Here is a 14,842-nt window from a genome sequence, read left to right as displayed (position 1 = left end):
TCTTTTATTTTATTGCTGTTGCTTAATGGACACACACATATCTCATGGCTTTCACTCGTGTTTGCCCCTTGGCACCTTTCAAATACCAATGAATCATGTATCTATCTATCTATCTATCTATCTATCTATCTATCTATCTATCTATCTATCTATCTATCTATCTATCTATCTATCTTTCTACCTACCTACCTACCTACCTACCTACCTACCTACCTACCTATCTATCTAAAATCTATATGTCTGTCTGTATGTCTGTCTGTCTGTCTGTCTGTCTGTCTGTCTGTCTGTCTGTCTATCTAAAATCTATCTGTATGTCTCTCTGTCTCTCTGTCTGTCTGTCTATCTATCTAAAATCTGTCTGTCTGTCTGTCTATCTTTCCATCCATCCATCCACCTATCCAACTTTTTATCTTTCTATCCATCTATCTATCTATCTATCTATCTATCTATCTATCTATCTATCTATCTATCTATCTATCTATCTATCTATCTATCTATCTATCTATCTATCTATCTATCGATCTATCCATCCATCCATCCATCCATCCGACCCACCCATTTATCTATCTGTCTGTCTGTCCTTCCGTCCGTCCGTCCGTCCGTCTGCCGTCCGTCTGTCTGTCTGTCTGTCTGTCTGTCTGTCTATCTATCTATCCATCTATCTATCATTTATATGTCTGTCTGTCTGTCTGTCTATCCGTCAATATATCTGTCTGTCCGTCCGTCCGTCCGTCCGTCTGTCTGTCTGTCTATCTATCTATCTATCTATCTATCTATCTATCTATCTATCTATCTATCTATCTATCTATCTATCTATCTATTTCTATCTATCTACCTACCTACCTACCTACCTACCTACATACCTACCTATCTATCTAAAATCTATATGTCTGTGTGTCTATCTATCTATCTATCTGTCGGTCGGTCGGTCGGTCGGTCGGTCGGTCTGTCTGTCTGTCTGTCTTTCTATATAAAATCTATCTGTATGTCTCTCTGTCTCTCTGTCTGTCTGTCTATCTATCTAAAATCTGTCTGTCTGTCTGTCTGTCTATCTATCTTTCCATCCATCCATCCACCTATCCAACTTTTTATCTTTCTATCCATCTATCTATCCATCTATCTATCTATCTATCTATCTATCTATCTATCTATCTATCTATCTATCTATCTATCTATCTATCTATCTATCTATCTATCTATCTATCTATCTATCTATCCATCCATCCATCCATCCATCCATACATCCATCCATCCGACCCACCCATTTATCTATCTGTCTGTCTGTCCTTCCGTCCGTCCATCCGTCCGTCCATCTGCCGTTCGTCCGTCCGTCTGTCTGTCTGTCTGTCTGTCTGTCTGTCTGTCTATCTATCTATCTATCTATCTATCTATCTATCTATCTATCTATCTATCTATCTATCATTTATATGTCTGTCTGTCTGTCTGTCTGTCTGTCTGTCCGTCAATATATCTGTCTGTCCGTCCGTCCGTCCGTCCGTCCGTCAGTCTGTCTGTCTGTCTGTCTATCTATCTATCTATCTATCTATCTATCTATCTATCTATCTATCTATCTATCTGTCTATCATTTATCTGTCTGTCTGTCCGTCCATCCATCCACCCATCCAACTTTCTACCTTTCTATCCATCCATCCATCCATTCATCCATCCGACCCACCCATCTATCTATCTATCTGTCTGTTTGTCTGTCCCTCCGTCCGTCCGACACTTTTGACCCACCTATCTATCTTTCTATCTATCCATCCATCCAACCACCAATCCACCTTTCTATCTTTCTATCCATCCATCCAACCCACCTATCTGTCTGTCCGTCTGTCCGACCGTCCGTCCATCCATCCATCCATCCTTACATCCCTCCTTACATTCATCTCTCTTTTTTTCTCTGTGTGTCTGTCTGTCTGTCTGTCCATCTGCCTGAGATGCCTATTATCTATACGGTAATTATAATATGAATAAACATAATAATACATGTGACTTTACATTTTCAGTAACCTTGCTGTAGTACGATCAATGTCCTAAAGAGAAAATTCACAGAGGCTGTATGTTTTATATATATAAATCATTTTTTTTTTACCCTTTTCTAAAAATATATTAAAAGACATTATATGGCATTTGCTGCAAATTTCTTTCAGAAGACTTTGTATATATCATTTTTGAGTCGACAGCTCTCATGGTCACTGCAGATTTTTCAATAAAGAAAATCTTCATAATATCCAGTGAATCAAACTGAGGAGAGACCCAAACCATTTCACACTACCAGGGTTGGGTCAAAGATAAACTACTGTTATTTGTGTAAGTTTAATCCATCACAGAGATAAATAAGATATCTGCCCAGAGGAGAATAGTGTAGGAAAGTTTGACATTCCTCTTTAAGGAATCTACTGGATAACTTGGAAACATTCCTGAGTGCTTGAATGATAGTGATTATTTCTGCTTCAGGACAGGAGAGTGCGTCAAAGCATCGGGTGGCATGTTTCTCTCAGTGTGCGTCTCATTTAACAGACATTGCTTTATAAAACTACTTTGTTTTGTCTGGTTGTCACCCAACTATTTTGATTGCCATGTCTGGAAGGATTTGTTGATGTCTGATGGTCTTCTTTTTGCAGTAATGCCCGCCCCACTGCATTTCGATGGACACGCCCTGCTTTCATGGAGCGAGACTGAAATCACCATTGCCATTCCCTGGTATTTGAGTTTAATGTTTCGCACCCGAAAGAGTGCAGGTGTCCTGTTACAGGCCAGTGCTGGGGAGTCATCGAAAATTAGTCTTTTGGTGAGTATTGTACTATAATCCACCGTTTCCTTTAAAACTTTGCATTTTGAGTCATAAATATACTGTTTGTGATTATGTAGCTCACTTTGTTGGGCTTTGCGAAAGGCAATGGGGGCAGTTTGTATCTCAAATCTGGGGTTCAGATCAAGGCTTTAAGCAGACCAGTTGAGGTCTTTAGTAAATCCTTTCTTCAGGAACTTCACACATGGAGCCATTGTCACACTGATATCACAGTTGGAGTATAACTAATGTAAAGTTGGTCCACATTGTATGCTGCGCTATAAGGATTTGTTTTCACTGGATTTAGGGGGCTTAGCCTGATAATTATAAGGGAATGTCCACATGCTATTGACCGTGCAGTGTTTTTTTTAAGAGTGAGGAAATCCTGTTTTCTATTATATGTGTCCTTTTTAATGAAACCCTTCCCAGTATCAGTTTACTCTTACATCATGCTTTTCCAGGTGAACAACAGGCACCTGCGCTTCCAGGTGTTTCTGGGTGTCAGCCGGGTGGCGCTCCTGGATTTCCATCAGGTCCGTGTGGATGATGGCGAGTGGCACCATGTACTCGTAGAGCTCAAGAGTGGAAAAGATGGAAAGGACATCAAATACATGGCTTTTGTGTCGTTGGACTACGGCATGTTTCAGGTATATTTTCCTATTATTTACCACTTGATATAGATCAGGTTCTGGTCCATATAGCGGTGATTGTTAAACTGTGGACACTTCTAACCATGTGGACTTTTAGAAAATAAACACTTTTAACTCTTTCACTACTTTATTTAACTTACTATGAGTGTTCAGCAGAAAATACACATCCTTTACAAGACAGTTTGTTTAGTTACACTTTATAATACAGTTTCTATAGTTTAGGATTGGTACATGCCTTAACTTAACATTACTTCTTATTTCTACCATATCTCAAATTATGAATTTTGTTTAAAAACATTTAATAGGTTTATATTTCAAGACCATGGACAAGGCTAAAATGAAAAAAAGTTAAATAGATAAATGATGAAAACACATTTTTTTGCCCACCCCTTAATGGCCTGCAACTATGATGTGTGTGCCAAAATTCATGTTATTCTTAGCATGCTAAATATGCCTGAATATAAAATTCAGTATGAGCCATTGCCATTGCAACATCGTTCAAGATATTAAAAAACGTTAGCATCCTCAGTGTCTTGGCATTAAGTTGACTAAGTTTGGTGTCAAATGAATTCCTTAGGAGGAGTATATAAAAGTTCACAGCATGCAATTTTCAAACAATCCAAAATTCCTGTTGGGCGGAGCTAATGGGTGTCAGCGTGAAAGTTGTTCGGGTCGATTAGAACTATGCACGTACCAACGCGTTTACTTGTGCGTACATGTATGCAAAATCTGTGTACCAATATTTTTTGCATTACGGGGATGCTACAGAGCCCCCCTGCCACGCACGTGTGACAGCCTTTGCCCGGTCCTAATTGCCCGAAGATGACATTTGTGCCAAGTTTTAAGACTTTTTGAGCATGTTAAAATAAAATACCCAAAAGAAAATAAAAACTTAGCTTAGCTTAAAATCAAGACTAAAACTACATTGGCAATATATAAACAGTCACTGCATTTATCCAATCAGTCAGGATTTGTTTTTTACCTTCTATACATAACTTAAAGATATTCATTTGATATTCTAATAAATGTCAAATTTATCAGTAGCACTGCTTTCCCCAGTATATAAAGTATGCATACAGCCGTGAAGCAGAAGAGAGAGAGATGACAGAGGCTCTGTTGATATTATGATGAATAGTAGTCATAGCTGTAGCTGTAATCTTCAGAGTTAGCTGGACCCCAGAAGTCTAGATTATTAACCTTGCAAATGTCTGTTCGAGTAATACAAATAAGAATTATGGCATACAGTATATAAACGCTTAGAAAAAAGAAAAAGGCGCATTTCTCCAGATGATAGGCAAAGGCAGTGGTGCTGTCTTCGTCACTTTCCTCTTTATCCATTTTCTCCAAAAACTTCACAATCTTCTGGAGTGAAGCTTGTTCTGATAGCAGACCACCAGACTTTGTCTCAATCACATCAAGATCTGTAAATGTAGACCATAACGTTCTATGATTGCTGATTCACATAATGTTACGTTTTTGTAAGTCTTTGATATATATTATTTACATTCACACATTTGGCACATTATTCCTAGAAAACCCATTAAAGTAAATAACTCTTTTTCTTACTGTCGTTTCCTTGACCACTCTCTGTATCTTTGCCGCTGCCTTGTGCTTCAGTGGCTTTTGATGTTTTTTTGCGTCTGCATGGAATGATGCTGCTGTCTTCAGCCAGACGTGTTAACACGAGGGAAATCAGCACACTCAGAACCAAACAGGCCAGACAGAAACTAAAGTGATAGTCTTTAAAACAAAAACAAGAGAAGAGAACACTTATTACCTCACATCAGTATTTAAAGTCTCCCTGTAGTCAAGAATTTTATCCGTTACAACTCATCATTGAACATCATAATAGCATATGTAAAAGTTTAACCTGTCATTGTAATTTCTTCACGCTTTAAAACCGCTTAAATGAAACTTAACACCCTTGCCACACTTAGTATATGAACATGCAAATGAGTCCCCGCCTCTACTCAATCGCCCAACTCTGACCATAGATATGAATATGCCCATTAGTCCCCGCCTCCACTCTTTCGCACCACCTCGGACCATACATGTACAGTATATGTAAATAGATGCTACATTCTGCAGTTTCAGACACATAACTGCTAAGTTTGGTTTCACACAATGCATACATGAACTGTGCGTTTGCAACACTAATCTTTAAACGCTGATGTTAACAGGTTACAGCACACACCTTGCATGTGTTAGCAGCACAGAAGCAGAATATGCGGCATCCAAACATAATATCTATGACTCTAACTACTTATCCACGCGTTCAGCTGTGTTGATAATATTGGTTACATGTTTGTGATGATGAAAACCAAGGCGATTTTAAACTGCGGGAATGAGACTCTCCCCAATTTTATGGATAAAATATTCAGCAATGGTGTGTTGAATGACTGAAATGTCTTAAAACTAGGGCTGTCAAAAGATTAATCGCGATTAATCGCATACAAATTCAAGTTTGTGTTTGCTTAATATATTTGTGTGTGTATTGTGTGTAATTATTACGTATATATATAACACACACACATACATTAAGGCATGTAAGGAACATGTCATTAATGTATTTTTTTTATTTCTACATAAAATAAAATATAAAAGTCTATATATAAATAAATAAATATATAAATATATATGTAAATGTTTCTTAAATACATACATACATGTGTGTGTATTTATACGTATATACAAAATTATTACAAATAGTGCACACACATATACTATCCAAAAAAAACTTTTATTTTGTATGCGATTAATCGCAATTAATCTTTTGACAACCCTGCTTAAAACATATTAAAAACACCACATAGACATATAAAAAACAATAGTGTGTGTGTGTGCGCGCGCGCGCGTGTGTAGTTATCGTTCACTCACAGAGGAGAGGGCTGCAATTTCCACCATTAGGCAGATGATCATTGAGGATGAGGAGGAACATGGTGAAGCTCAGGACCAGTGTGACCTTAAAAGTGTTGAGTTCCCCACTTTCAAATGGCAGAGCAAAGCTCACCAGGTCAGCACACATTATAAGAGCACTGGGCAAGATCAGAGTCACAAACGCACCGAAGGGGTTGATAGACAGGGTGACCTGTTGAATAATCAGAAGCATTTGATTTCTTAAAGTTTTGTACTGTGAGTGAGGTCATACATTATGCATTTCTTTAGTTCTGGGAGAGACTAAACAATAGATGGTAAATCATGCAATCAATAATGCTTTCAGATTAAATAATAACAGGTGTAAATAGTGATGGCCTCATCATTCATGATCAAGTTATGAAAGACAAACGTGAATACGGATTAGGAAATAGGATTAGAATTGAATAATTACAAAGAGATAATTGTGATCTTCTTGCGACATATCCGCAACCTTGGACACGTTCAAAGTCTGCCACTCTCCTTCACTACCACCGATCAAAGAAACATTATCAGCAATGTTTAGTTTCAGTGAACAAACTAGATAAACACAAACAAGAGAACAAACAGACAGCAGTTATTTCTCAGAGGCTTACTGAGTGATTTTAACACAAAAAAATTTAATATAATCTCCGGAGTGAAGATACAATTTAACCCAGACAGAACTAAAGCTATTTAAAGTTCAATTAAGAGATAGTTAACCCAAAACCCAAATTCTGAATATTTTAAGGAATGTTTGTTGCAAAGCGGGTCTGGGGCCCCATTGACTTCCATAGTAGAAACAAAAATTATATGGAACTGAATGGTGCCCCAGATCTGTTTGGTTACAATTTGAGGGCGAGTAAATTATTAGAGAGAATTTTCATTTTCGGGTGAACTATCCCTTGAAGACACACAAGTCAAATTGTGACATTGCCAGTGCAAGGGTATAACAGAACACTTGTGTGTTATGAATTTTTTTTTTCTTCATCCTGAAAAATGCATGCATTAAATTTGCAGGAAAATCATTAAAGCAAAGCTGTTCCTAATCTGCTTTAGAATAAATAACTGAATTTGAATCTTACATCTTTGGCTCCATCCATTGATGGCCACAGGACACTCCCCAAACACATATGGATAGTTGAATAAGTTGATTTGGCAGCTTACTGACGTGAATAAGATAATAGAGTGCTCCACAACACCGTCTCTCCGCACCTGCACGTCATCCGTGTACGGCTCTGTAGTTGTGTCTATTCTGAACAGGGTCAGAGAATATAGCTGAGTTCAACTTTAACTGACACTAAAAGTGATAAAAAATGCTCCAGATATTAGAAGAATAGCTTCATAAATGAATCTAAGCATACATGTGTTTGTTTTCATAGAAAATAAGATTTAATAAAGATAAAAGTATCAGTATGTTACTGATAAAATAATGAATAATGTACTCTTCTGTCACTCCTCTTCTTGAACAGAAGAAAACACATTACTTTAAGTTGAACTCACGCATTGTCCAGAACGATCGCGGGAGTCCAGATTTTATCAACAGGTAACACAACAGCTGGATATCTATATTTATCATGTAGCCATGCGAGATCAGTATCTTTCCATTGCTATGGGGAGAAGGTTATACAATTGAACTAATGATATTGCTTCAGTCTACAATAAAAAAATTTATACATGTAACACCTTCAGATCAATAGATTTCTGACTTTAAGAGAAACATTTTTAGAGAAGTGACATTAAACTTTTCAATAGTGTTCTTCTCACATAATAATGCCAGATGAACTCAATATTCAATATTTTATGTAAATAATACAATATAATATCAATTCAAACTATTTTTTAGAAGTATTAGTTGGTAACAAAGTCAAACACATTTTGTATTTGTATTCCATTAAACTCATCTACTTACCATGTTTATCTTGATACGGCTGTTCATTTGCATTGCCTTTGTGTCCTAAAAATGATGAGATTGTTAAGAAATGTTTTCTATGTATATAAAATGTGATTAACATAACAAAGAAAATGGTACTTACAAAAGACAGTGTCTGATATTGTATTGAAGTGATGTTTACTGTGATGGTACAGTTATCACCCTGTGGTGCGCTAAAGAGTTCCTTATTAACCAAAATATTTGCCAGACACCTTCGATCACAGTCTGTGCCATTTCCAGTAGCCATAACTACTGTATAAGACCAGGTAAACATATTACACTCAAACAAACACATAAACTGATACACAAGACACAACTGACCGAGAGGCCAAAAAATTTATCATTAGTTTTTACATTTCAAATAATTATTAAAATTATATAAATGCCAATCAATAATGTTGCCACAATATTACAAAGGTTTTTAAATTAAAAAAGATTAATACAGACCAGGTTTTTATTCATTCATTTATTTAAAAATCATATTTTGCTTTTAAATAGTCCCTGAAACAATCTTACATTTAATTAAAAAAAAACACATAAAAAATCCATATGGGTTTTATTTAAAGTTACCCAATGTATGCATTCATAATTTAGTGTCAGGAATCAAACTAAAGCTTTATATAAGTCCTGATACTTAACTGTCTCAACTGTAGTTAATATATAATTATCACCACATAATATTTCATAGTAATAAATAATAATAATAGTAGTAAGAAGTAGGTGCTGTAGTTATTACCAGTCAGAGTTGCCATTAGGAGGCTCAAAGTTGAGATGGCAGATACCATTTCAGCTCCTATAAAATTAAGCAAGAAACACAAAACAACTGTCTTGTATTACTTTAATATAAATTGTACTTAAACTTTAAAAAATGTAAAACTAAATAGCATTACCTTTATTAGCAGGCATCCAAAATATCCTAATCTTCCACATGCTTCAGCTTTGACTTTTTAGAGTTTGAGGAGAACAAAACCCCTATGGCTCATTTAAAGGTTACCAGCTCTTTGAATACCACGTTCACGGTAAAATGCAAGTCAAACAAATGGGAGCCAGCTCATAACCCTCTATGTACATTAAATTTGATCCCATGTTTTGTGTAAGTTTGTCGTGTTATCAGTTTTTTTAAAGACCTCATTCATGTGATTGTTATGAATGTCTTAACATTTCACATTAGAAAATGAATTACTTGGAATTCTTTCAGCTACATTACAATCTAACAGAGGGCCATTCTGCTTCACAAAAGAGTTCATATATATATAAATAAACACTGCATATAAGCAAACACTAAACCGCATTGATTTTACTATAATGGTTGAAAACGCAGAGATGAACAAAAGCAACACATTTGTGAAAGGATTACCATGGCTTTTTCTAAATGTGCAATGCAGTTTTTCCCTACTGTATATTGTTTGCATATATATCAACATATTAAACATTAATGAGTCTCCCTATTTTCATCTTAATTAAAAATGCATAAAATAACCCGTAATTTTGATATTGACTCTCATAATTCAGTCTCATGTCAAGCATGCTGGGAACTGGAAATCAGACCCTGTTTTAGCATTAATGCTTTGATACAACACAAATTATTAATGTAGTCCAAACTTAAATGAGTCATGTTCACATGGGTTGATTTTAAATGCATGTGATATGCCACCTAATAGTTTAAAACCAAAAAACGATATTGGTTATTGGCTATACATGGGTCGATATTGGCCTTAGTTATATTAGGACATTTAAGTCGTTTTTACAGATATACCTGACAAAAAGCAAAACTGGTGGGCATCTTGAGGCAAACCAATGGCACTGTTATATGTAAGGGATAATGTAGAGGCAGCCGGTAGTTATTGGGAAATAAGCCCCGACAGTGTGATCAGGACCCGACGCGAAGCGGAGGGTCTTGTATCACACTGAAGGGGCATATTTCCCAATAACTACCGGCTGCCTCTACATTATCCCGCTTATTACACGGCTACTTGTCACATAAGAAAAAAAACTGGACATGAATATGAATTTGAAACATTTTATTGGCATATTTGTTTTAAATTAACATTTTTATCCTTCCGCGAAACTTTGCACAGATGCATAAAATGATCGTAATACCTTATTAAGATCCTCTGCTTCATACTTGTCTGTCTCCATTTTTTCTCTTTTAGCCAGTCTTTGAGAAGTTTTAATGCCCATTCTGTATTTTTTTGTGTGTTGGCTTCATAGCTGTCATGCTCTATTTTGTCAAGTTCAGTCTCAGTAAGCTGTCTGTGTCTTGTCGTGGTTGTCGAGTGTTTGTCACAAGATGGCGCCAAACAGACAGTAATCTTTATTGATCTTTATTGGCGCGGAGCGATTTTACTCGTGCAAGTAGTCCGGCTATGCGTTATTATTTTGGAGCGGTTATTATTTGAAAAGAACGAACCTGCAAATGTCTCAACTGACCAATCAGAATCAAGCATTCCAGAGAGCCGTGTAATAAGTTAAGATACATGTCAGGTGTTTTTAAATTAACCTGATAAGGAACACTGTGCCGTACACGGCACACCCCCTCCCTTGCACGTGAGGCTGCATTACGTCATTGTAACTTTGAAGCATTAAATCTTCAAAATATACGGTCATGCGGCACATCGTTGTAAAGCTTAGACTTTCGGGATTCCAATAAGCGCACACAGAAAGCATAATATGATTTTTAGCAGTCATAAAACTGTAATCTAGTTGTCAGTTACCTGAACCGGGCGGCGCCGATTTAGGATATTTACTTACCTTCAAAATCTTTCCTTTATCCGCTTCGGTAAAATTGTCCAAAACAAATTGTTCATAAATCCCCAAAAGTCCAAGGAAATGGAATATCCAAGCCTTTTAATCCAAAACGATTTGTTCATCTCACAATCTTGACGTTTCTGACCGAATTACGATATAAATAGTGTATACAATAAGTTCACTAACAGACATTCGTTCGAATCTCACTTTTCATTCACGATTTATAATGAATATATTCGGATGTCATGTTTATTGTGCAACGTCTGAGGAACAAATGCGCCCCCTTGTGGATTTTCAGCCGTTCCTTAAGAGGCTACGGCAGCTCAAACATGCATTTTAGTCTAGGGCTAGAATAAGCCGTGTCTGGGAAATCCCCGCCTTATTGTAATGGATTAAATGCGTAAAATTTAATTATGGTCAAAATCATTTTTTTCAGTACAGGACTAGAACTTAGCTAAATATGTTTAAGCATATGTTTAAGACGTTACATATCAATGCCTTTGGGATATTTTAGGATCTGTCAGCTCAAGTTATTTTCAGTTCGGACACCTTAAACATGTGTTTTAGTCTAGGACTAGCCTTAAGCCTTGTTTGTGAAACTGGGGGTTAATGTATACAGCGGGGAAAATAAGTATTTGACACAATCAGCATTTTTATCAATAAGGGGATTTCTAGGTGGGCTATTGACACAAAATTTCCACCAGATGTAGCCATCAAGCCAAATATTGCATTCATCCAAAGAAATCAGATCATTTAAATATACAAGTTGAGTCATAATAAATCAAGTGAAATGACACAGGGATTTAAATTTCCCTGCTGTATATACCTAATCCACACTCAGGTGTAAAAGTAACAGTGATTCATTGTTGAAGTTAATGAGATAATGAAGTGATGAATGAAGATTAATGATGAACAACTTCTGTTACAAACAGAAAGGCCAGGCCATTTATCAAACTGTACTTTGAAGCGTGGGGCAGATTGTAAGCCTGAGTTAGAGCAACGTGCCACCACGGACACACCCTCCAACAAAAAGTCAGGATCACCTTAATTTTTAGCATTGCAAAGGCCTTTAAATGAGACTGACCAAATATGATGTTGATCTGATTGAATCTCTAGGTCGTTAAAGTATGAAGTCTGGAAATAGCAAAATTTGCACAGAAATTACACAGAAAATTAAAATGGCTGACTTCCTGTGAGTTTTAGAGCTGGCTCCAAGGGAATTTTTTTATGTGTTTTGTGGTGATACATGATCCTGTGCAACATAGCTTGGGGTCTGCTTTTGTAGGTGGTGGTATCGAGCTCAAATCTAAAACCTATACCACATGTACATTTTCGGCACTTCTTCTGACATGTGTGCAATGTTTCACGTTTCGACAGTTGCTAAAGTTGTTCGGGTTGATGAGATCTACAAATGTACCAAATTTCGTATGTGCGTACATCCGGAAGATCTGTTCACCCAATTTTTTTTTTGCATTTTTCCTGCCATGCTCATCTTTGCCTGGTCCTAATGGCCGACAAATCTGACATTTGTGCCAAGTTTCAAGAGTTTTTGAGCATGTTAAGGACTCCCAAATCCCCCGAAAGGTTTAAAAATATCAATAATAGTAAATGGCCCTCGCAACAAAAGATAGCCAGCACATAATCATCTATGTATATTAAATTTGATCCCATATTTTGTGGAAGTTTGTTTTGTTAGGAGTTTCCTTAACATTTCACAGCAGGAAAGGAATTACTGGTACTTGGAATTCTTTCAGCTACCGTACAATCTAACAGAGGGCCATTCTGCTTCACAAAAGAGTTCATATATATATAAATAAACACTGCATATAAGCAAACACTAAACCGCATTGATTTTACTATAATGGTTGAAAACGCAGAGATGAACAAAAGCAACACATTTATGAAAGGATTACCATGGCTTGTCATAAATGTGCAATGCAGTTTTGCCCTATAACCTATTAACTTAAACATAATACTTTAATATGATGACCTCCTGTTGGGGGCAGTGTTAAATTAGGAAAAGTTTCACAGACAGGGCTTAGCTAAAGCCAGGACTAAACTTTAGTTAAATTAAGATTTTTAAGCATCTTTTATAAACATGCCTTAGAAAAATATGTTACTGGTTGTATCTTGCGACAAATCAATAACCTTAGTTCAATTTATGACCTTAGTTTAAAAATAATACTGATAATATGCACTACGAAGGGCTCCGGAGTTACGGTGAATGCTCCTGGCCTGCTCATAATATTATAAATAATGGTAATTAAAAAAAAGTGCCCACAGTTCAGTAAATACAGCTTGCATTTGTTGTTCTTCATAATAATTTTAGTTTTTATTTTAGTTTGAATAATATTTTGTATTAGCGGTTTTTTTTTTTTATGTGCATTTTTGTAAAAAAATTTGTAACTTGGCTTAAGTTTTTGTCATTTTATTATTATTATAAATACTAATTTAAGTTTGCTAACATTTTTAATTATAATTTCCTTAAAGTTTTTCAACAAAAATTATATTATATTTTATTTGATTCTAACCGACATGTTTTTAAACATTTTAGTTTGTTATAGTTATCGATAATAACCCTGCTGTTGATGTTAATATTTAGAGGACGGTGGAGATCGGTAATGAGCTGCCTGGACTTAATCTGAAGAATCTCTGTATTGGTGGACTGCATAAAAAAGATGACACTGTGCAGAATGGATTTACTGGCTGCATGCAGGTAAATCACAGACACATATCCTGTTTAAGTGTCTTATTCATGAGATTATTCACAAGTTTTTGTCTCACAGGGTGTGCGAATGGGCGAGACCTCCACCAACACGGCTAACATCAACATGCGTCAGGCGTTAAGGGTCCGCGTTAAAGATGGATGCAGTGTGCCGGATGCATGTCAGTCGAATCTGTGTCCCACACACAGCCGCTGTATGGACACCTGGTCCTCTCACACGTGTGTCTGTGAGCCAGGTAACTGCATCAGTGTTAATTAAATATGCTATTGTTAGAAAACACAAGCATTTACTTTACAGGTCTGTTTGCACAGGATATTTCGGGAGGGACTGTATTGATGCGTGTCTCTTAAACCCTTGTGAGCACGCTTCCACCTGTATGCGCAAACCTGGCACAAAGCACGGCTACCAATGCCATTGTGGACACAATTACTATGGCCAATACTGTGAACACAAGTGAGTTTCATTTCTCTTTGGTCATTATGTTTGGTTATTCATTCATTAATAATGCTTTTAAAGGTAACCATCACTAATACAGTTGCTTGGGTTTGGTTTTTTTTGGTTTGGGCTAGTTAGCTCTAGCAAACCACAAAACAACGTTTAGAAATGAATGTCAGTTCCTGGCATTAAAATAAGGACTGTAACTTGAAAGAGAAAGTCCCTTTAAGCCATTAAATGTATAGATTTTTGATGGATGAGGATTAAGAAAGCATCGGTGGACGTACAGTTGAAGCTTTGGCACATGCTGAAACTCGCGACTGACAGCAGCTTTACTGTTTGATGGTTTGACTCCTGAACTGCCAATAAATGAAAGAAATTCAAACATTTTCAAAGGTTTTGCAAGGACGTAAATTGCAGATTCGATGCAGAGTTGATGTTAAACTCTTTTTTTTTTAAATAAATAAAAGTCATTTTATCCATTAAAAAGCCCTACTTTCATTACTTATTCCTTATTATAATTTATTTATTCTCCCGACCTTATTTAAAGGCTCGCAAGTTTTATTTTTTTATACATAGAACTTTTTCATGAGATCTTTGTAGAATTATATAATCTTAAATGTCGTGATGAATACAGAGAGAAAGTTTCTAAAAAAGCGGAGTCACT

At 36.3% G+C, this 14,842-nt stretch overlaps 1 protein-coding gene across 1 annotated transcript in view; it reads left to right on the top strand.

Annotated features, from left to right (window-relative positions):
- celsr1b (cadherin EGF LAG seven-pass G-type receptor 1b) overlaps nt 1–14,842 on the top strand; it is a 64,103-nt gene that overhangs the window by 34,881 nt on the left and 14,380 nt on the right. The window contains exons 9-13 of the mRNA XM_065291883.2: nt 2,625–2,791; nt 3,253–3,438; nt 13,617–13,730; nt 13,801–13,975; nt 14,052–14,193. Of these exons, the coding sequence (XP_065147955.1) occupies nt 2,625–2,791; nt 3,253–3,438; nt 13,617–13,730; nt 13,801–13,975; nt 14,052–14,193 (784 nt within the window). The remainder of the gene's footprint in view (nt 1–2,624; nt 2,792–3,252; nt 3,439–13,616; nt 13,731–13,800; nt 13,976–14,051; nt 14,194–14,842) is intronic.

Source organism: Paramisgurnus dabryanus, chromosome 23 (assembly GCF_030506205.2).
Source record: "Paramisgurnus dabryanus chromosome 23, PD_genome_1.1, whole genome shotgun sequence".
In the NCBI taxonomy this organism is placed as follows: Eukaryota; Metazoa; Chordata; class Actinopteri; order Cypriniformes; family Cobitidae; genus Paramisgurnus; species Paramisgurnus dabryanus.
Note: the sequence above shows the minus strand (reverse complement) of the source record. Positions and strands in the feature narration are given on the sequence as shown.